Source organism: Cebus imitator, unplaced genomic scaffold (genome assembly GCF_001604975.1).
Source record: "Cebus imitator isolate Cc_AM_T3 unplaced genomic scaffold, Cebus_imitator-1.0 Scaffold21, whole genome shotgun sequence".
NCBI classification, from domain to species: domain Eukaryota; kingdom Metazoa; phylum Chordata; class Mammalia; order Primates; family Cebidae; genus Cebus; species Cebus imitator.
The window spans coordinates 5,083,252-5,106,964 of NW_016107336.1; the positions used below are offsets into that span (position 1 = coordinate 5,083,252).

Below are 23,713 nucleotides of genomic sequence, written 5' to 3' on the forward strand. Positions count from 1 at the left end.
TAGAGACAGGGTTTCACCATGTTGGCCAAACTGGTCTCAAACTCTTGGCCTCATGTGATCCTCCTGCCTCAGCCTCCCAAAGTGCTGGGATTAGAGGCGTGAGCCACTGCCTCTGGCGTAGTTCATCAAATCTTACTATCTGGTTTGAGTGATTCCTTCAATAGACCACTCAGTTTTTCCTTGCTAGAGTCTAGACGGATTGTTTTGAACATCTGTTCTGGCTTCTGTTCACACTGCCTGCTTTTTACACTTGTTTTTGTAGAAATATTTTGAATTAAATATAGAGGCTGTTTAACCGTGTCATTCTACGTTTTTATAATACTATGTCTGATATAACTCCTGTGTCCTATTTAGCTTCCCTGACTGTCTGTCTTTTTAGGTGACTGTCCTGGAAGCCAAAGACAGAATTGGAGGCCGAGTCTGGGATGATAAATCTTTTAAAGGCGTCACGGTGGGAAGAGGAGCTCAGATAGTCAATGGCTGTATTAACAACCCAATGGCATTAATGTGTGAGCAAGTGAGTTTCTTTTAGCTTTGTGTTGTAGAGAAAGGAAAGAAAAACAGTTTCACTTTGCTTGTGTGCAGTGTTAATATGCTTGCAAAGTAAATTACATATAACAGCCCCCTCATCTCCTCTGAAAAGTAGTAAGAACTTCTTCTGCCTTTCTGAGAAGGTAGAACTGGAGGATGTAGAAGATTGTTTTCCTTTTTGTAATCTCTTTAATTTTATTTCCTTGTTATTTGCAGGCCACTTGGTTAGCTCATAATTTTAAGGTTGCCAGATTTAGCAAATAAAAATACAGGATTCTCAAATTTCACTTTCAGATAAACAAGTAATTTTTTACCCAAGTATTTCCCAGTATTACATGGGATATTTTACATGCAATATTTGGGACATACTTATACTTAAAATTATGTATTAATTATCTGAACATCATATTTAATGAGGCAGCCTGTCTTTTGTCTGGCTCTTACAGTTTCTTTGAAGACTTGGTGGACGCAAGCCTTCTTCTGAAATGTTTATTGATGGTCAATTCAATTTCAGCTTCGCTGTGAGTGTTTGTGTGTTCATTTACATGAGGGTCCATAGAGGAGACAGAATGTTAGAGCAAGGACAGGCAGTGTCTGGCATCTGAAACATTAGCCAAAAAGTTAGAGCAGCCATGGCGTAGGAGCTGTTGCTGCCCCTGTCACATTCTCATCAAATAAAATCTTGTAGATTTCATACTGGCTTTTTTTCACTGCCTGACTTTGCTGCCATTCCACGTGGAGCATATTTAGCTTTATTTTTGAGAGGTATTGGACCGTTTTCTCCATGAGAGCTCTGTCTGATTTTCAGCTTAGAACCTGTAAATATGTTTTTCCAGGGAAAATTTTCACCTTCTTATTCTTATTATTTTGAAGCTTGGCATCAGCATGCATAAATTGGGAGAAAGATGTGACTTAATTCAGGAAGGTGGAAGAATAACTGACCCCACTATTGACAAGCGCATGGATTTTCATTTTAATGCTCTCTTGGATGTTGTCTCTGAGTGGAGAAAGGATAAGACTCAGCTCCAAGATGTCCCTTTAGGAGGTATGGGGAGAACGGTGTTCTGATTGTTCCATCTCAGTTTCGTTGTTACCTAAGTTTCATCAGCAGTGGCATCGTGCATTTGCGAGGTCGGATGTCAGCAACAGGGTAGCCCTCCTGAGCATTGCTTTTGGACTGAGGGATTCTCCAAGTTCTGAGGGGTGGAGCACTTTTTTAGGGAGCCTTAGATGCTTGCATTGTGTACACATACACAGACTTGACTTTACACAGTAGCAGGTGTTTTACAAAATTATCTAAATGTTTAATTTTAAATTTCCCAGAGTAGCTTACTTTTAAGGAAGCATGTGGTAAGCCCTGTGTAATAAATCATCACCCTGTAATGTCTTTTCTAGATAAGGGTTTCTGTGTGTCAGGATTTTTTTTTGTTGTTGAGTAGTGGGTTAAGGTTTTCTCCAGTATATTTTGAGAATGCCAAAAGTGTTACAGTTTAAGAATTTTAATCTATCAGGTGCAGTGGCTCACACCTGTAATCCCAGCATTTGGGAGGCCAAGTGGGGAAGATCACGTGAGCCCAGGAGTTCAAGACCAGCCTGGGCAACATAGTGAGCCTGTGTCTACAGAAAAAAACAAAACAAACAAAAACAAAAAACACCAACCAGCCAAGCATGTTGGTGTGTGTCTGTAGTCCCAGCTACTCGGGAGGCTGAGTTGGGAGGATAGCTTGAGCTCAGGAGGTTGAGTTTGCAGTGAACTATAATCCCACCACTGTACTCCAGCCTGGGCAACACAGCAAAACCCTATTTCCAAAAAAAAAAGAAAGAAAAAATATTTTTAATTCAAAATCTTTTGGCTTTTGTACTTAAATGGGCAATATTAGCTACCACTCTTTAGGAAACATGACCACCCATAGTGACTCATTTTCACGAGGGTGCCGGCTGAAATTTTACTGTATTCCTTCTTAAATTGATATTTATTTAGCCTACAATTTTGTGACCTGAATGTATTCACTTGTAGTTCTTGGAGACATGTTGGAGTTTCTTGTAGTGTGAACATTTGAACTCACTTTGCAAGGTGTTAATTTGCTTCAACTATATGTTTCTTTGCAAGAGTTCTCAATTCTTCAAGCCAGATACACAGTTCATCTCTGTTTGGGGTAAACTTCTTAGTAGCAGGGACTGTCTCTTCTTTTTCTCTTTTCCCTCCCCCTCTACTGTGGCGATACACCATCTCTAAGAGACCTACACTGTAATTGTCCTTAGTGAGTATTGACTGATATACCATAAGAGAACATTTTCAGAAATATACTCCCGTCAACAGGAATCGTTTAATCAAATGTTGTAGTGTCCCGACTAATTCATAGGTTGTTAAATTTTACGGAGTTGAGAACAGTTATTAGTCTGACTTACAGGATATTTGCAGGACTTGGTTAGTGTTTTGTACTTGTGTTGTAGTCACTGGCTGGAGTTTTCTTTACATTTCTTTCAGAGTCACCAAATAAAAACGTTTAATGATAATGCTTTGCCTTAGCCTTACCTAGAACAAGCTATAGGCCAGGCATGGTGGTGCATGCCTGTAGTCCCATCTACTCAGAAGGCGAGAGTATTGCTTAAGTCCAGGAGTCAGAGACCGCAGTAAGCTATCATCTCACCACTGCACCTCAGCCTGGGTGACAGAGCAAGACACCGTCTCACAAATTAACAAAAACCCAAGTAAAGGCTTGGCACTTTGGCTCCCACCTGTAATCCCAACACTTTGGGAGGTCAGGAGTCCAAGACCAGCCTGGCCAACATGGGGAAACCCTGTCTCTACTACTAATAAAAAAAAATTAACCGGGCATGTGGCAGGCATCTATAATCCCAGCTACTCAGGAGGGTAAGGCAGGAGAATTGCCTGAACCCGGGAGAGAGAGATTGCAGTGAGCTGAGATTGTGCCACTGCACTCCAGCCTGGACAACAAGAGCGAGACTTTGTCTCAAAAAAAAAACCAAACAAACAAGTTGTTAAGGTAGGCTCAGTAATACTTACTATGTAAGCAGGCATTTCATCTTATCAATAGCTTGTTAAAAAGCTTCGATAATAGTGCACACATCTCTGTGTAAGACTGTAGTCATATCCTGCCTGTTAGTATCTTAGCTGTCTGAGATCTCATCTTACGAGAGAAATAAGGGAAACTCAAATCTAAATACTAAGGGACTAGATTTCATTTCAGAAAGCAGGTGCACTAAAGCTTTTAAATATTATTTGCATAAAAATTACAGTGGGCCGTGTGCAGTGGCTCACGCCTATAATCCCAGCACTTTGGGAGGCTGAGGCAGGTGGATCACCTGAGGTTTAGGAGTTTGAGACCAGCCTGGCCAACATGGTGAAACCCCACCTGTACTAATAATGAAAAAATTAGTCTGGTGTGGTGGCATGCCTGAAATCCTAGCTACTTGAGAGGCTGAGACAGGAGAATCACTTGAACCTGGGAGGCAGAGGCTGCAGTGAGCCGAGATCACACCACTGTACTTCAGTCTGGATAGTGAAACATTGTTTCCAAAACACAAAATCACATTGAGGCCTCTCTCAGTCTGTTTATATTTAATTTTATATACTATCCTAGCAATCTTGGTTTTTTTTAACCCCCTCCACAAAACCAACAGGAATGTAGAAACTGTACCTCAGGAATCAGGGATGGGACTTCTACAAAAGTCACAGAAAATGGCACAAAGCCCAGGGGTCTAGGAGCAAAAGCCAGGCACAAATCCAGAGGCCTCTTGGGCATCTTCATGTTACAGTCTGGTGCAAGAATTGAACATTTTGATGAAAGCCTTGAGCTGTTTAAAAAAAAAAAATTTAAGTAACTGATACTGTTCCGCTTCTAGTCAGACAAGTGTGTGATACTCTATGAACTTGGGGGCTGGGTGCGGTGGCTTAGACCTGTAATCCCAGCACTTTGGGAGGCCAAAGTGGGTGGATTACTTGAGCTCAGGAGTTTGAGACTAGCCTGGGCAACATGGCGAAACCCCATCTCTACTAAAAATTCAGAAAGTATGTGAGCATGGTGGTGGACGCCTATAGTCCCAGCTACTTGGGAGGCCGTGGTGGGAAGATTGCTGGAGTCCAGGATGTTGAGGCTGCAGTGAGTCGGGATTGTGCCACTGCCCTCCAGCCTGGGTGACAGAGTGAGACCCTGTTTAAAAAAGAAAAAGAAACTTGGAGCCTGTGATACGTGTTTTGGATGGTTGTCATCACTGGAACAGTTGTAAAGAAGTAACCTGTACTGAGGTGCTTAGAATTAGTCAGACATGAAGCCAGAACCCTCTTCCAGCCCCACTACAAAGGAATCTAAGACGATAGTGATATCACAGAGCTGATATTAACTATATTTGTCCGTATAGTTAAAAGGTCCGGTTGAGTGGGACAGTTAGGAGTTGATGACAGGGAGAGATTCTGGAGGCTTGCCATGGCCTGGTGATGCCAGGCCGTAAAGAATGGATGGGATTGGGTGGGGGAAGGCATTCCCATGAGGGAGAGTGAGAGGTCACAGACCCTTCAGGGAAGGAATTTACCCTGGATTCATAAGCAGCACAGTAGGGCCTGTGAGTGGGCAGATAGGAGCTGCTACCTTTGGAAAGGCTAAGATGTGCCAGCTTTGCCTGGCTGTGGTTGGGGAATTTATTACATTGGCAGATATGGAGGCAGAGGGCTGACCTGATACCAGTCCATAATATTCTTTTTTTTTTTTTGAAATGGAGTTTCACTGTTGTTGCCCAGGCTGGAGTGCAGTTGTGCAATCTTGGCTCACTGCAACCTCTGCCTCCCTGGTTCAAGTGATTCTCCTGCCTCAGCCTTCTGAGTAGCTGGGATTACAGGTGCCTGCTATCATACCTGGCTAGTTTTTATTTTTAGTAGAGATGGGGTTTCGCCATGTTGGGCAGGCTGGTCTTGAACTCCTGACCTCAGGTGATCCGCCTGCCTCAGCTTCCCAAAGTGCTGGGATTACAGGCGTGAGCCATCGCGGCTGGCCAGCCATAATGGAGTATTCTTGTTTGAGACAGACTGTAGCCAGTAGTTAGCCTTTACAGGTCTCTTGGTTGAGGTGAGATGTTGTAAGAACTGACTTTAATGTGATGGCAGCAGGATCAGAAAGAGAATGATATCTTCTCTGTGTGTGCATGTACATCTGTGTGTGGGGACACTTTTTCTGTATCTTGAGCAAAAGGAAACCATTTCTCAACAAAGCAGAATTGAGACATTTCTGAAACTGTAGAACTTATACAGCTTTGTTTCCGGTAGGATAAGTTTTCTCTTCCTGAGAGAAATGGACCTTATAAAGAGATCCTTTCCCCTGACTTTACTTGGGAAGAGACTTTGGAAGGTTTGGGTGTTGCTGGGTGACAGAGGTTGCAAGCAAAGGAGAAGGAATTGGAGAATCTTGTTAAAGCTGTTTGTTTTTTTTTCTGCTTTGACCCATTCCTATTACAGAAAAGATAGAAGAGATCTACAAAGCATTTATTAAGGAGTCTGGTATCCAGTTCAGCGAGCTGGAGGGACAGGTGCTCCAGTTCCATCTCAGTAACCTGGAGTATGCCTGTGGCAGCAACCTTCACCAGGTGCGGTTGGGTTTTGTGAAAGGTGTGCTTTGACAATACTTGGTGGGGTGTCTGTGTGTGTGTTGTGTTTCTAAATATTGGATTTGAGCTGGTTTGGATAAACAAGAATGATTCTGCTTAAAAGCGTGAAAGCCGTGACTTCTGAGCATATTAACCCCACTGTGGTTTTGGTTGTTCTTTAAACTTTTGTTGTTGTTGTTGTTGAAGCAAGAGAAACCCTTCTTCAGATAATGCCTGTGAAAGAAGCTGAACATGTAAAAACAAAGGAGCAGGCTGGGCACAGTGGCTCACCTCTGTAAAATCCTAGCACTTTGGCGGATTGGTTGAGCCCAGGAGTTCATCCTCGGCAACATGGCAAAACCCTGTCTCTACAAAATATTACAAAAAATTAGGTGGGCTTAGTGGCATTTGCCTGTAGTCCCAGTGACATGGGAGGCTGAGGTGGGAAGATGGCTTGATCCTGGGGGGTGAAAGCCACAGTTAGCTGTGATGGTGCTACCATACTCCTGCCTGGGCGAGAGAGTGAGAACCTCTTTTGGGGGGGCGGAAAGAAATCAATCACTCCAAAGGAAGGAGGGCTATTGGGCTGAATCAGAATAGGGTTTCTTATATTTTTCTTATTTTTTGTAGAGATGGGGTTGTCTTCTGTTGCCTAGTCTGGTCTTGAACTCCTGGCCTCAAGTGATCCTCCTGCCTCGGCCTCCCCAAATGCTGGGGTTACAGGCATGAGCCACTGTGCCAGGACTTAGTCTCTTTACCCTCCTTTCCCTGCCCTCTGCAGAGGCCCTTAGGTTATTTCTTTGGAACCATGGAGTCTAAAACACTGCTCTCAAGAAGACAAAATAGTGTCCTTGCAAGGCTGGTCTGTTTACCTTGTTAAAATAAATTTAAGCTTGCCTAATTCATTTAACCAACTGTGAACCTAATACTCCAGTATTCTGTATTTTGAATAGAACTCCATGGATGATTTCAGAGGCCCTTCAGGACCTCTTCACTTCCACTTGATTCTGCTCTGTGATGGGAATCGTGCTGTTTTCCAAAATCATGCTGGGTTTCTCCTCTGTAGAGCTTCCATGTTGAGGACAGATAGCATCTGTATATGTGTCGATCAAATACAGTTTTTCCTTCACAGAACTCTACTTTGCCAAAGTTGTCAATATATAAAATCCACTTTTATTTTTATCAAGGAGTGGTACTAACGCCCAAGTGATATAGACCTGTGTTCTCAAACTTTCCTCAAATAAAATTTTCGAGGTTTCCTCCCCCCGACGGTGGCCTCTGCCTGGGCTGGTCTGCCTGTCCCCAGCCTTGGTGGCTGTTCCCACCTGGAGCTCCTCATATTGGCTCTCAGGCACAGGCTCAAGGATTTACACTGCTGTGTCCCCAACCTCTTGTTTCCCAGGTATCTGCTCGCTCCTGGGACCACAATGAATTCTTTGCCCAGTTTGCTGGTGACCACACCTTGCTAACTCCCGGATACTCAGCGATAATTGAAAAACTGGCAGAAGGGCTGGACATTCGGCTCAAATCTCCAGTGAGTATTGGCTGCTGGGAGGCTCTGGCTCTGCCTTGTTTAGGGATAATGAAGTTGTGGGCATGCGGCTCTCGCAGGAGAACGGGGCTGGATTTGGTGTCTAGCCAGGGTCTAGCAGGACTTTTGTGGTTCATTCATAGCCTGTGTAGCATTAGCTATGTCAGTGAGGCAGCTGCTGCTCCTTGGATACCATAGTGGCCGCAGTGCATTTCTATTAAGAAGGTATTCAACTTGCTCACAGCCTTCCTAACCCAGTGCAGTTATTTTCACGTTAAAAATTCCCCTTTATATCTTTGTCTCAGTGCATTTGTATTGCGTGTCTTATCGTAATCACGGGGGTGGTTACTTATCTGCATTTCACTTTACACCATATTATAACTATTTTCTACATTCCGACACAGTGTTTATTTTGCATATTCTGACACAGCATAAATTTTAACTCCCTGAGTTCAGCTATAACAATTGTTTAGATCGCTAAATGCCAGGAAAAGATTCCCCTTAGCCTTGGAGATGTAAATTCATGTAATATGAGAATCGGAAAGGATCCGGCATCACGTGGTTCCATCCCTCACTTTTTTTCTTAATTGCTTTTTGAGCAGGTGCAGAGTATCGATTATTCCGGAGATGAAGTGCAGGTTACCACTACAGATGGCACAGGGTATTCTGCACAAAAGGTAAGAGCGAGGACAGCATGAGGGTGGGTAGAAACCCTTGCTGCCAGGGGCTGAAAGGGGAGGAAAAATCTTTCGTATCAAGGAGTTTGTCTTTGGGAATCTGCATGGAGCCTTGTTGGATTTCTGGTAAGTTATGTATCTCCACTTAATTGTGAGTAGGTATGCAAAGCTGATTTCATGATCTAACACTCATGGCAGATGGAATTCTAAATTATGTTCCTTGAGGTGAGTTCTAGGGCACATGAGTCCTGAGAGTTGAACAAGAAAAAAGATTCCTTGGTCAAATAAGTTTGGCAAGACCAAGTAAGTTTGAGAAATATCATATACAACACTCTACTTTTAGGGTTAAGTGGGAGTTGTGTAGAGTTAAACAGAAGTATGTTAAAGGCTCTGAGAAGTCCTGCATTAAAGAAATCTATTTTACTTCATTAAAGAGACCTATTTTACTTTTATTCTGTGCTCTCCACATTTTTTTTTTTTTTTAACCACGGAATCCTTTTTCAGGTCAAGAAAGTTATTTTTTCCTCTTAAAATCTTGAAACTGTCAGAAGTACTTATATATGGCTTAAATTTTATATAAACAGCTTTAATAGGTGAACAGTACAAGGTAATGCTGAATCGAATACCTGAAATCACACTGAGATATATAGTAATGGAGAATAAAGGTGCTTACTTGGGGTGGGGGAAGATTTAGTAAACCTTGAAAGTTTAAGTTTAGTTATATTTTAAGTAAGTATGAAAAAAATATAATTGATGAAGTATCACTAGTTCCTAAATTATCTATGCTTCCTAACTTCAGGTGTCTAAATCTTGTTTCACAGCCCTTGATATTCATACAGAAATAAAGGACTGCATGTCACAAGGGAAAGACAGGTCCAGGGAATGAGTTAGAGTTGGAGTAGGGGGTGCCCTAACGTTATTTCTGCCACTAACCAACTAGGAGATTTGGGGCAGCAATCCCTGGGCTGCATGTCAAAATCGCCTGGGAGGTATTTGCAAAGAAAGGTTGCAAAGTCCCCCTGCATACCTTCTTGTTGAATCGGCTTCGCTTTTTTGTTCTAAAGACACGGTCTCGGTCAGTTGCCCAGGCTGGAGTGCAGAGGCACAGTCATAGCTCACTGTAGCCTTCAGCTCCTGGGCTCAAGGGATCCTTTCACCTGAGCCTCCGTCGAGTAGCTGGGACTAGAGGCATGCACCAGCATGGCTGGCTTGTCATGTTTTTAAAGCTTCTCGAGTGATTCCAGTGTGCAGCTGTGGTTGAGAACCTTGTCTGCAGTGACCTTCTCTATAAGCTCCTAATAGGTTCTGCCTGGTGGTAAATAGTGTTTAAAAATACCCCCTTTTAAAATTGCAAGTCACCCGACAGATCAGCCTCTGCTGTTGTGTGTCTCCGCTTCTTGGTATCCAGGACAGCAGGCTGGTTATGACCTCTGCTTCATCACACTCTGCCTGACCCTGGCCGGTACTCTGTGTACTTTCTGCCTTTCTGTGTTTGTATTCCAGCCATCTAGAGAAATGAGGGCACAGCTTCTGGCTGCACTTTGAAACGTTTAAAACAAATATTTTTATTGTAGCCAGCACACATCACAGTTTATACTGGAAGTTTCCCTAAACTTGTAAGTAAAACATTTTCGACCCAACACGATAGACTGACCAACGTCTATCTAGGCTGCTTCCACTGACATCTCACATTAGTTCTTTATTAGGATGTGTTTATATATTTGCTTATCGTTTACCCAAGGATTTCTTTTGTTTTGTTTTTTTGAGACAGGGTCTTACTCTGTTGCCCAAGCTGGAGTGCAGTGGTGCAGTTTGTAGCTCACAGCAGCCTCAAACTCCTGGGCTCAGCAGTGCTCCCACCTCAGCCTCCTGTGTAGCTGGGACCACAGGCACCTGCCACCACACCCCACTAATTTAAAAAAAATTTTGTAGAGAGAGAGTTTCCCTGTGTTGTCTGGGCTGGTCTTGAACTCATGGTCTTAAGCAGTCCTCTCACTTTGGCCTCCCAAAGCGCTGGGATTACATGTATGAGCCACTGTGCCTGGTTTACCCAAGTTCTTAGGCTTTTCAGGGATTTTTTTGTCATTAAGAAAACATCTAGATTTGTGGGCATGGTGGCTCACGCCTGTAATCACTGCACTTTGGGAGGCAGAGGTGAGAAGATGGCTTGAGGCCAGGAGTTTGCGACCATCCCAGGCAACATGGTGAGACCCTGTCTCTACAAAATATAAAAAGTTAGCTGTGCATGGTGGTGCATACCTGTGGTCCCAGCTACTCCAAGAAGATGAGGCAAGAATACTACTTGAGCCCAGGAGTTTGCGGCTGCAGTGTGCTGTGATCATGCCACTGCACTCCAGCTGGGGCAATAGAGTAAGACCTTGTCTCTTAAAAAAAAAAGTGGGGGCGGGGGGCAATCTAGATTTTATTATTTTCTTGCAGTTCTTATATATAATTTAACTGGATAGTAATTGTTTTTTTGTGTGGTTTGATTTTTTTGGTGGCATGGTAATTACTATCTATAATAGATTACAAACTTCTTGATGATAGAGAACATATTTTATACTTTATAAAATTTGCATGTGGCAGAAAATAGCGACAGAATCACAAAACTCCCAGCTTCCTGTGATCCTAGAATTGAGAGTGAAACCAAATATGCCACATCTTTGAAGCCTTGGGTAGATTGGGTGCTTGGTCTTCAGCTCCATTCCACTCGCATCCCAGGTGTCATTCTTTACTGCAGATACTAGAAAGTAAATAATACACTTTTCCTCAGCTCCCTACAAAAGGGTCGTAGATACCCCTGCAGCCTAGCCGGTCTGATGCACTTGCATGAGATGTAGGTGTAGGTTGACTTTTGCTTCACTTCTGCTGCCTCTGTTGGCGAGCGAGCCATGGTGGATGTGTTTGCTGCTTCTGCAGCAGGGCTCATGAAAGTCGCAGGGTTCCACCAGTAACTGCAAGTCAAAGAGGAGGCTGGGAAGCATGCATTTTGCTGGTGCGCGTTGCTCTGTATGTGGCATGATTCTGGAGCTGGCAGGAGTAGTCATGGCGCCCTGATTGCAGCAACGATAATGGGGTCTGAAGCCCGAAATTTCCAGTTCCTAATGTTTGTGACGTGCTTTACCACTTAGGAAGCATGTTGATGATGTATCTTGTAAATTTTCCTTTTAAAGCATTACCCTAATCCTCAGAGGTTGATGGGGCAGATACTACCTTCATTTTAGAGATGTGTGGCAGAGATGAGTGGCAGGCTTGGCCGCACAGTGGAATATATCAGGAATGATGCACAAAGTTCTCCCGACTCCAGAGTTAGGGCTGTTTCCGCCTCAAGCTCTGTTTTCAGGGTTGGGATCTGCTGGCCCTTTTATTTTTTTATTTTATTTTATTTTTTGAGATGGAGTCTTGCTCTGTCGCCCAGACTGGAGTGCAGTGGTACAATCTCGGCTCACTGCAACCTCTGCCGCCCAGGTTCAAGTGATTCTCCTGCCTCAGCCTCCTGAGTAGCTGGGATTACAGGCGCTCACCACCACGCCAAGCTAATTTTTGTATTTTTATAGAGACGGGGTTTCACTATGTTGGCCAGGCTGGTCTTGAACTCCTGACCTCAGGGATCTGTTTCGGCCTCCCAAAGTGCTGGGATTACAGGCATGAGCCACCGCACCCAGCCTCTGCTGACTCTTCTTACCCAAGATTGTTATTAGCCACAAGACCTTTTTGCGAATTCTTCCCTGTGGTTGCCACTTCTTAGCCAGGCACTGGCACCCTTGTGCAGTGAACAACCTCAACAGTTGCACATGGCAGCCTTTGTTCTTGCCAATATAACAGCATGGGTTGTTGACAGCAGTGTAGTTGTAGTGTGAGGTTCTGTTGCTGTTTGTGTGTTAACTGTTAATTATTTTCCACAGGTATTAGTCACTGTACCACTGGCTTTACTACAGAAAGGTGCCATTCAGTTTAATCCACCGTTGCCAGAGAAGAAGATGAAGGCTATCAACAGTTTAGGTGCAGGCATCATTGAAAAGGTGACTTAAATTACTTTATCCCCAGAAAGAAAGAGATTAATCTCAGATGATAGATGTTAACTTCTGATATGGAGAAGTAGTGGGTAATATCTGAATACAAATAAAATTCAAAGATTTCCTTTTCATTTGAGTGATTGTTCATGAAGAACCCAAAAGAATATTACCAAAATGAAAGGAGGAGAGCTGGCTGAAGTCTGTGAGTTTTGACTTTAGGAGAAAGAATCTTGTTAGGAGCGAGTCTTGGGAATGCTGGTCATCTTCAGACTAGCTTGTAGGTTGCCAGTGGGTTCCGTTATCCATGGGTTTGGAACTGAGTGGCACCAAAAACAAGGAGCCGGGCTGGGTGTAGTGGCTCACACCTGTAATCCCAGCACTTTGAGAGGCCAAGGCAGGTGGATCACCTGAGGTCAGGAGTTCCAGACCAACCTGACCAACACGGTGAAACCTCGTCTCTACTAAAAATACAAAATTAGCGAGGCATGGTGGTGGCCTCCTGTAATCCCAGCTACTTGGGATGCTGAGACAGGAGAATCACTTGAACCCAGAAGGTAGAGGTTGCAGTGAGCTGAGATTGTTCTATGGCACTCCTACCTGGGCAACAAGAACGAAACTCCATCTCAAAAAAAAAAAAAAAAAAGCCCTACAAAAAAAAACCAAGAAGCGCACAAGGAGGAAAAGGCAGTGAGGCGACTGGAAAGAGTGGTGTTTGGGTTTGTTCTTTCAGGCAGTGAGATTAATACCAGATGAGCTACACGTTGCTGCTTAGAGATTTCTTGTGGCTTTGTGACAACAAACACTTCACCATCTTTCCTTTGTTCACTTTGCAGGTTGCCTTGCAATTTCCATACAGATTTTGGGACAGTAAAGTTCAAGGGGCTGACTTTTTTGGTCACGTTCCTCCCAGTGCCAGCAAGCGAGGGCTTTTTGCTGTGTTCTATGACATGGACCCCCAGGTAAAATCCTTTGTGAACTGTGGTTTGAATTTTCATCCTAAAGTTTATAATTCATGTGATAATTACTGATAGCTCAGGAGCTGATGAACATCGTGCAGACCCTTGACATTGATCGGTGTCTATATTCTGGGAGAACACTGGACTGGACATTTTCCTGTAGGAAAGGAGCCCCAGTATTTGCCGTATCTTCTTGAAGCCCTCATGTTGCTCCCTGGGATATGAATTGGATGCTTGCGGAAACTGTCATTTCAAGCTGTAGGGGAGTTCCTCTTAGGTGAAGTTGGAGCAGGCAGCGTCAGTGAGTGGTGCTTGAAACTTCATCTGCAAGAGTCCTCTAGGGAGCTGGGAAGGGGCCGAGCTTGGTGAAGGAGGGTGTGTGTCAGCAAATGTGAGAGCTGAGGGAAGGAAGGAGAGAGGAGAATTGCGTACCCAGAGATGGACGGTGGTCACTTTCCCTGCTGCCATGCTGCTGCCACACAACAGAATCAATCACAGCTGCTTCCGACTCTCTCTCAATTTCAAGAAACCTTGTCTTAAAAGGTTTCACATAGGAGCTGAGAGCAGATCTTTACCATTTGAGGGTTTTTTTCATTGTTTTATCTGCAGATTTTCCTTCTCCATCTCTTTCTACTTCTTTGGAAGCAAGCTTTTATTGGTGAACAGTCAAGGGAACCCTAAATTTGCTATTTACTTTTCTTAGTGTTTTTTTTCCAGCAGGAAGCAATAGAGTGGATGGATAATGTGTGTTTGTGAGGAAAAGTCCTGGCGAGTGACGTGAGGATAAGGGACAACCAGAAATAGTGAAATTTAACTTGTGAGAGTGAGGCTCTTGGTTGGGTGTGGTGGCTCTTGCCTGTAATCCCAACACTTTGGGAGGTCGAGGTGGGTGCATCACGTGAGGTCAGGAGTTAGAGACCAGCCTGGCCAACATGGTGAAACCTGTCTCTACTAAAAATACAAAAATTATCTGGGCATGGTGGCGGGCGCCTGTAATCCCAGCGACTCAGGAGGCTGAGGCAGGAGAATCACTTGAACCTGGGAGGTGGAAGTTGCAGTGAGCTGAGATTGCACCATTGTGCTCCAGCCTGGGCGACAGAGCAAGACTCTGTCTCATTTAAAAAAAAAAAAAAGGGAGGTCCTTATCTGTGGGAGCCGAACACTCAGGGACTTTCTACTTTTCCCTTTTGTGTCTCCAGAAGAAGCACAGCGTGCTGATGTCTGTGATTGCCGGGGAGGCTGTTGCATCTGTGAGGACCCTGGACGACAAACAGGTGCTGCAGCAGTGCGTGGCCACACTCCGGGAGCTGTTCAAGGAGCAGGTGAGAGAAAGCCCTCCTTGAAAGGAGCAAGCGGTGCCTGCTATTCAGAGCGGGTGTGGAAGCCCAGGCAGCCAGCGCCAGGGAGAATCAAGGCAAGGAAGGCAGGGCCCACAGTCTTCTTTCTTTCAGAGCCCCACTGCCCATCTCCGCTGAGTCGAGTCTGTGAGGGCTGCCATCAGAGTACCATTGACTGGCTGCCTTAGACAACAGAGACTTCCTCACAGTTCTGGAGGCTGGAAGCCTGAGATCAAGGTGTCGGGAGCGCTGGTTTCTCCTGGGTCTCCTCCCTCTTGCGTGGGCTTCCCTGTGTGTCTGTGTCTTCATCTCCTCTACTTATGAGGACACCAGTCAGATTAGATTAAGGCTCACCCTGGCGACCTCACTTAAAGTAATTACCCATCAGAGACCCGGTCACCAAATACAGTCACATTCTGAGGCACTGAGGGTTAGGGTGTCCACATGGGCATTTAAGGGGGACATGGTTCTGCCTCTAACAGTGCCCTGTACCTTTTTTAAAAAAAAAAAACAAACAAAACAATTGTCTTCCTTTTTTATTCTCACATCATGCACACTTCACCTTTTTCTAAGGATATAAAAGGCTCAGTATTCTCTACATGGATCCTCTATTTACTGAAGCTCTAGAAGCTTTGACTACAGCATTCCTTTCAGAGGAGCCTTGTCCAGCTTTTTCTGATGTGCCACACATGCAGATAGTCTCTTTTCTGTCTTTTTCCAAGGAGCTCAGGATACTTTGTTTGCCAGTATACTAAATCTCACCATCTCTGGAGATTTGTAAATGGCCATGGCTTATGTCTTTTTCAAATAATGGAACAGAATTAGAAGTGAAATGACTCAAAAGTTACATAAAGAGCAAGGGGCATTCAGATATGTTGCTTATTTTATTTTTGAGATGGAGTCTCACTCTGTTGTCCTGGCTGGAGTGCAGTGGCACGATCTTGGCTCACTGCAACCTCTGCCTCCCAGGTTCCAGCGATTCTTCTGTCTCAGCCTCCCGAGTGGCTGGGACTGCAGGCGTTCTCCACCACACCTGGCTAATTTTTGTTATTTTAGTAGAGACGGGGTTTCATCATGCTTGCCAGGCTAGTCTCAAACTCCTGACCTCAAGTGATCCGCTCACCTCGGCCTCCCAAAGTACTGGGATTATAGGCATGAGTCACTGTGCGGCTGGCCTTGTTGCTAATTTTATATGAGAGGAACTATCTAGTAATGTATCCCTCGCCTGGGGTTTTTGTTCAAAAGTTTGTTTTTTACATTATTTGTTTGGAACTTAGCACACCGTTTCTATAGAACTGTTATTCATGGTGATGCTTGTCAGAGGCCAGCTGACAAATTACAGCTGCTCTCTCTTTCTCGAGGTTTTGCTTTCGTGGTTTCAGTTAGTGTGGTCAACCAAGGTCCAAAAATGTTTAATGGAACATTCCAGAAATAGATTCATAAGTTTTCAGCCATGCACCATTCTTGAAGAGCATGTCAAGTATCTCTACACTGTAGACGCTGTCTGCCCATTAGTCACTCAGGAGCCATCTCAGTTACCGGAGCCACATTTACATACGTTTTACTTGAGTATAGTGTTACACTTGTCCTATTTTTTTTATTAGTTATTGTCATTAGTCTCTGTACCTAATGTATAAATGAAACTTTATCATAGGTATGATAGGAGAAGACAGTGTGTATATAGTATTGGTTTTGTCTGTGGTTTCAGGCATCCCCTGGAGGTCATGGAACATATTTCTGGCAGAGAAGGGGGACTGCTAGATTTTACATGCAGTGAATGTGCAACATAGCCTTGTATCACTGTTTTGTGGAGAGCCCTGTTGAGAATTCCAACCTGTCATCCGAAGACTCCACACTTCGCTTTCTTCTTGGGCCAGAGACTCCTTTCTGTTGCCACACAACCGAAAAGGGAAGGCCCAAACTTTTCTTTTTTTTTTTGAGATAGTTTCTCACTCTGTCACCCAGGCTAGAGTGCCGTGGCACGATCTCAGCTCACTGTAACCTCTGCCTCCCAGGTTCAAGTGATTCTTCCACCTCAGCCTCCTGAGTAGCTAGGCTTACAGGCGTGCGGCACCATGCCCGGCTCATTTTTGTATTTTTAGTAGAGATGGGGTTTCACCATGTTGGTCAGGCTGGTCTCAAACTCCTGACCTCGTGATCCACCCACCTCGGCCTCCCAAGGTATTGGGATTACAGGCGTGAGCCACTGCGCCGGCCAAGGCCCGAACTCTTAGCCATGGGTGATTGCCCCCACTAGGGAGAGTGTGTGTCCCGGGCAGGAGGAGGAGGTATAGAAGTGAGGGAATTGTGTGTGGGTGGGGCAGGAGAGAGAGGGTAAGACACAGATACCGGCCTGGGTACATGGAAAGACAGCAGGAGGAACACCTTGAGAACTACTGTTTCAGAATGATACAGGAACGGACTCCAGTCCTAAATGGGGCAGAATGTCTGACTTAGGTTGCACCATGTCTAAGTCCCTTTTTGATCCTACTTCTTCATTTCTTTCTACTGGACACAGGAGGTCCCAGATCCCACAAAGTATTTTGTCACTCGGTGGAGCACAGACCCATGGATCCAGATGGCATACAGTTTTGTGAAGACAGGTGGAAGTGGGGAGGCCTATGATATCATTGCTGAAGAAATTCAAGGAACCATCTTTTTCGCTGGTGAGGTATGGATCTTGATTCCAAACCCAATTACTTGTATTTGGATTTCTTTCTTTTAACTAAAATGATACCTGCACAGTTTAAAACCCAACTCAAATACTGTTGAAAGCTTTTGACCACAGACCGCAGAAGCCTCCTGTGTCCTCTTCTTACTCCCAGAGGCAGCCATTTTTAACCTTCCAGCTATTGCTTCTGGACTTCACTTCCTATTTTAAAAGTGTTTTTATTGCCATCCCTCTTTCTTTTTTGTTTTTGGAGACAGGGCCTTGCTCTGTGGTCCAGACGGGAGTGCAGTGATGCAGTGCTAGCTCACTGCACCCTCAAACTCCCAGGCTTAGGTGATCCTTCCACCTCAGCATCCCAAGTAGCTGGGGCTGCAGGCATGTGCCACCAAGCCTAGCTAACTTTTTTTTTTCTTTTTTTTGTAGAGATGGGGTCCATTGTGTTGCCTAGTCTGGCCTCAAACCCCTGTCCTTGAACAGACATCCCACGTCAGCCTCACAGTGTTGGGATTACAGGTGTGAGCCTCCATGCCTGGCCTCGGATGCCGTCTTTCGAGTTACCATTAGACATTATTGACTGCCTTGTTACTGGGTTAAAGACTTAGCCCATTTCGTCTCTGCACCAATTGCTCAACATGGGTATTTCACACTTAGTGTTTCTGTTTACAAAAGAACATCAGCTGGGTGGGCGCGTTGGCTCACTCCTGTAATCCCAGCACTTTGGTAGGCAGAGGCGGGCAGATCACCTGAGGCCAGGAGTTTGAGACCATCCTGGCCAACATGGTGAAACCCTGGGGATTTCCTCTAAAAATACAAAAATTAGTCCGGTGTGGCGGTGCATGCCTGTAGTCCCAGCTACTTAGGAGGCTGAGGCAGGAGAATCACTTGAACCTTGGAGGTGGAGGTTGCGATGAGTTATCACGCCACTGCACTCCAGCCTGGGTGACAGAGACTCCATCTCAAAGCAAAACAATGACATCTGAAAACCAGATGGCTTTGATTACTCCTTGACCTGTGAAGACCTTACTCTCTGTGACGGAGATAAAGGCTGCATGCCAAACAACAAATAGCAGCAGTGTCTGAGAGGGCTGTTTCAGGATACTGTGCCTTAGGGTCATGAGCATGGTTTACATGGCTTCTTGCTTTCCTTTGCTTCTTTGATGCAAATACTACCTTTTTTTTTTCCTTTGTGCGATGGAGTCTTGCTGTTGCCCAGGCTGGAGTGCAGTGGCACAGTCTCAGCTCACTGCAGCCTCTGCCCCCTGGATTCAATTCTCTTGCCTCACCCTCCTGAGTTGCTGGGATTACAGGCGTGTGCCACCACACCCAGCTAATTTTTGTATTTTTTTTTAGTAGAGATGGGGTTTCACCATGTTGGTCAGATTGGTCTCAAACTGCTGACCTTGTGATCTGCCCACCTCTGCCTTCCAAAGTGCTGGGATTACAGGTGTAAGCCACCGCACCTGGCCTACCTCTTCTAAAAACCCATTTCTGAGGCTTCCGTCCCTCACTGCCACTTTCCCCCACAACTAGTCACTGTATTCCTGCTGACTTAATCACTCCCCCATTCATTGAAGTCTTTGGCCCCTGGATGTTTTCCCTTCTACCCAGCCATCAGTTTACCTGCCTACATTTAACATCCCTTCTCCATTTCTTATCCTGCATTTTCTGTGGTCTGTTCAGCTCGTCAGCTACCCCTTTTCTCAGCCACATTTCAGACCTCGTCAGAACTACTTATCACTAATTCTGGCCCCCTCCTATCCTGTGCTCCCCTATTCTGGTTTGCTTAGTCTGTTCCCACCACAGCCATTCCTTGAGTGAGGTTCTCCTGTCATTATGTTGTTTTACTTCCTCCCATTCCAACAGCCCTCACTCACATTTTATCTTTTTCTTATTGAACTTACAGTCCCTGGTCTGTCCTTTGAGTAACTTAACTCTCTACCCATTTTTTCTGCCCATCTAGCAAAACTCCATCTGTGGCTTGGCTGAACTGGCAATCATTTTTGTACTTGTTTGCCTGTGATCGTACCAGCTACATTACTTGTCTGGTGGGAGGGACTAAAGTTCTTAACTGTAGTACCTGTCACATATAGATACTTAGTACTTTAATGAGTGCTGCATAGTACTTCAAGATAGCATATGAGTGAATTTGACAATGCACCACAAGATAACCAAGAAAGTTCCAATGTTATGATGGGTGAGTAGTGTGAATATCAGCACATAGGAGTGGCGCAGATCTTCATTTTAGACCGGATAAAGTCTAAGCTTGTTTTACCTTTTGATATCAACTCAGTTCTTTATGCATGATCTCAAATTATGTAATTATGTTTTACAGGCAACAAACAGGCATTTCCCACAAACTGTTACAGGGGCATATTTGAGTGGCGTTCGAGAAGCGAGCAAGATTGCAGCATTTTAAGAATTTGGTGGACCCAGCTTTCTTCTGTACTCCAGATGGGAAAATTGGAATGACATGTTAAACCTCAGTTTTATAAAAGGGGGAAAAAAACCCTCTCTACACAGCAAAACTGAAACGTTTCTAAGGTGATATGAGGTAAATCTATTATTTCATCACTCTGAAAGCACTGATCCCAAAAATCCTTATAAGCACTTATATTTAATTGCATTTTCCATAGGTTCAACTACTGCTCAAAGTCTGGATTTCAGAATAAGGCAGAATATAAGCTTCAATTGAAGCCATGGGTATGACTGTTCCATGGTTGGAAGTTCCCTTTAGATTTCACATTTTGTATGGATGATCAATTTTCATACATTGAGAAACCAAGTCAGTCAAGCAGGACTCATTTTAAAAAACCAGATAAAGCCATGTTTTTCGTCTGTGACAATTTGTCAATATCTTTACCAATGAGCCTTAATATTTTTTATATAGCTCCAATATTGAACTTTTACGTAAAATTTAGATAGAACTTTTTTTGGATACAGCACAAACTCCAGATGACAGTAAAATGAAGCTTCTAGGTATTTCATATTGTACATATTTTCTCCCATTGAGTTTTCAAAAGAAGTTTAAATTCAAGTATCTATTCTGATAAAATGTTTTGGATTTACACACTCATTGGTAAAACAGGAAAGTTTCCAGATAGGTATTGCATCATTGAGAGTGGAGCACAGATAATGTGGGCTTTACACTGTAGACAGACTGTCTTTTTCTTAAAACCAAATTTGGGTGATAGAACACTTTAAATATACTCATTTTTGGCAACCACTAGGCAAAAAAACTTGTCAGAATAATTTAATCAAAGCCCCTCTCCACTTCTCCCTCCTTTTATTTACAAGAACTGACTCAATTGCTAGGAATATTTTTGCAGACTTTTCTTTACAGTATTCCATAGGCAGGTCCACTGGAAAACTGCAGAAAAATGTGAGCTCTCCTGGTAAATACTACACATTTTATAAGCCATATTTTAAAGGCCTAAGAACATGGCAAGTACTTTTTTCTTTTTTTAAAACACTCATGGCAGAAAACCATTTATTGATCTCATTGTAAAATAAACACTGGTTTCAGGGTCTTCAGGATGCCGATTTTGCCAAGAAACTTCAGTTTACAGGTTAGAAATAAGCTTTTGTTTTCAAGTCTTTAAACAACTCTTTAATTATATTGGTTTGCTAAAAGAAAAAATGGACTAAAGATGACTTTAAAGACTTTTCAAAATACTATTTAAAAATTTTCAAAGGTCAGTTTATAACAAATACCTAACACAAATAATGTACAGTGAAACTTTGGCATTTAAGATACCATGCCTCGCGCCCCGCCCCCCCAATCAAAGTATGGTCCAAAAAAAGCCAACAGCTGTATATCTACATTAACCCAAGACAACCCTGATATTTTGGTTATTTGTTGAGACTCATTGGTACTGACTGCCAAGTCTTCTGTTTTAAAGTACTGTGTATTAAAATGTTTAGACAGCATGTGTTTTAAAGCGATAAATGCAAAATGTTAAGTTTGAAATGGTTAACAGTAAATTATTACTTTAGTTTCTGGGCACTTGAACTGTGCTACAAGTAGGGGAAAACCTACTTAAAGTATGGCAAATGTGTGTTTTAAATTTCCTATCAAGTGACATACTTCATTTGACTTTTTGTTTAAGGAGCCATGGTACTTTTTTCTTGAGTTACTTGGATGTTTTTTCAGTGCCATATGAAGATTTTGTAATTGAGTAGCAGTAAATATACAAATTTCCAGTGTTTTAACTACACTTCATGAATAGCTGGTGTACAACTACTTAATAAAAAACTAGACTTTCAAATGCACTGTGTACTGTAGTGGTGATACATCCGTTTAGTAAGTAAGTGTGCTCATCGAGAACTTTCATACAGAATCACACCATTTCCTCACTTCCATACTCTCCGCATCACTACTCATCTGTATAACCTTAACTGATAGTTCTGTGAAGTCACGCCAAGAAAATGGTCCGTTATCACAAAAGAGTACTCCAAATTGTACAGGTTATAGGGCTGAATCCATTTAAAAATCCCTGTTCTGAATTATTCCCCATAGGGAAGAAAATGCTCTATAAACCTATAAGACAACAAATGCAAGACACTTAAAACACCAATGATTTAGATTTATTTTTATTGACAAGGTTTATAAGAACAATTTTTTAAAATCAAAGGCCAATTATTAGGTCTCATTTAGTTGCTTATTTCATTCACTTGTATTTACCTTTCCCTGGTGTCTGAATAACTACCAAGAAACGAGTCGAACCTGTGAAAATACCTGTTAACATTTAACATTTTTATATATTTCTGTTTTATGATGCAAAGATATTTTTAAACACTTAATTGGTACATCAAATATCTCGTTCTGTCATAAGTAGCATGTTTGAAAATTCAGATTTAATAAACTGATTTAAGACAGCAAATTTGAAAGACAAAATTAGTGTCACTCAGGAGTGGTCCATTATATTGATAATCTAGAATCTTGATTAGCCAAACTGTAAAAGCCAAGAGCCCCCAACTCCAAAAACACATTAAATGTCTTTGATGTGAAAGTACATTATCATTTTTGAAACACACTTTGTAAAAGATATCCACCACTGCCTGGAACATTATATTCTAGCATTATTATTTGGTACTGTATTCGTAATTATGAAGGTGGCTAGGTTTCCAGTAAATATCAGTATTTTACATGGGCAAAAGCAGTTAATAAAAATCGGTTCATTTACTATAAGCCAAATGTGCTTGTACATAATCCCACCCTTTCCCAGAGTTTTTGAAGCTTTGATGTGTTGATTTTTGGTCTGTCCTTAATATAAAATGTACCTACCGACACTTTTACAGAGTTAATACTAAAGTTACAAATTGATGACATGTGGGAGGCAAAGCAGGAGAACTGTCTATTCCTTCAGTGTTCCCATCACTGAATTGACTTTTACTTCTCCATCATACTGTCTGGCTGAACACTGACATTCCATAGTCTACAACTCTAAGGATACCTACCTATGTGAGTTTAAAAAGTGATCTGCACAAAAGAAATAAAAAAACTATATACAACAAATTGGTTTTTAAAAATACAAAAATAACATCTGTCACTTTTGTCATGCTGACAATTTGACATATATACACATGCAGGAGAAAAGTTCCAATTCAGTCATCTGGACAACTGTAGCCTGTATGTTTTTAATATGATGAACACACTGCCATTGAATTTTCACATGACGATGTGTATTCAAAATATTTCATATACTAAATACTGCAGTATCTGTGTATATAAATGCAATATCTGTGTATAAATGCCAGTCATAATAGTTTTTGTTCTACTTGATTTAAAAGTATGTCTTAAGCAAGCTAACATTAAGTGCACTAAAAACCACAACAGTTCAAGAATCTATGATGACCTTATATAAAGAAATCCAAAATTTACAAAATACAACTATAAAAGCAAGGAATAATTAATGCCATGCAAGATTTCAAACTAAAAATGGCATAGAAATGCAATTTAAAACAGCAAACTCAAATTCACATAACACTCAAGGTAAAAAGGTCAGCAGTAAGTTCTACTAACATTGCTTAACAAGATTTAGAAAAGGAAATACATTCTCTTTGCTGGTATAATAGTATAAATCCGATCTTCAAATCTATGGGAACGAGTCATCTTCTCTTTCCTCTTACCTCAAGAAATTAGCTATAATGAAAGAAACATTTTGCCATAAATCATAAGCCTATATTCCATTTTTCCACATCTATTTTACTATTTTGACCTTCAAAAATCACTTGGGATGAACACAGAATCGTAGCTACCTGCTGAACTTCCTCTCACCTTTGCCTGGTAGAGAGGAACTTTTCCTCAAATATTTGTGAGAGCAACTTTGAGATGCCCAGCTATCCATGTACCATGAGTCCACATATTCATCTGAGTTCAGGTCTTGTTAACTAACT

The 23,713-nt window shown here is 42.7% G+C and overlaps 2 protein-coding genes across 6 annotated transcripts in view; one reads left to right on the forward strand and one right to left on the reverse strand.

The window, feature by feature from the left end:
• Positions 1–21,584, forward strand: part of KDM1B (lysine demethylase 1B) — a 111,051-nt gene extending 89,467 nt beyond the window's left edge. For all 5 annotated transcript variants that reach the window (XM_017521651.2, XM_037736020.1, XM_017521652.2 and 2 more), the window contains 10 exons: positions 380–517; positions 1,405–1,576; positions 6,002–6,129; positions 7,532–7,663; positions 8,263–8,337; positions 12,243–12,359; positions 13,187–13,312; positions 14,509–14,631; positions 17,165–17,317; positions 19,650–21,584. In XM_017521651.2, the coding sequence (XP_017377140.1) occupies positions 380–517; positions 1,405–1,576; positions 6,002–6,129; positions 7,532–7,663; positions 8,263–8,337; positions 12,243–12,359; positions 13,187–13,312; positions 14,509–14,631; positions 17,165–17,317; positions 19,650–19,733 (1,248 nt within the window). In that variant the 3' untranslated portion in view covers positions 19,734–21,584. The remainder of the gene's footprint in view (positions 1–379; positions 518–1,404; positions 1,577–6,001; positions 6,130–7,531; positions 7,664–8,262; positions 8,338–12,242; positions 12,360–13,186; positions 13,313–14,508; positions 14,632–17,164; positions 17,318–19,649) is intronic.
• A 307-nt stretch (positions 21,585–21,891) lies between these two features.
• DEK (DEK proto-oncogene) overlaps positions 21,892–23,713 on the reverse strand; it is a 35,838-nt gene continuing 34,016 nt past the window's right edge. The window contains exon 11 of the mRNA XM_017521655.2: positions 21,892–23,459. Coding sequence (XP_017377144.1) covers positions 23,448–23,459 — 12 coding nt within the window. The 3' untranslated portion in view covers positions 21,892–23,447. The remainder of the gene's footprint in view (positions 23,460–23,713) is intronic.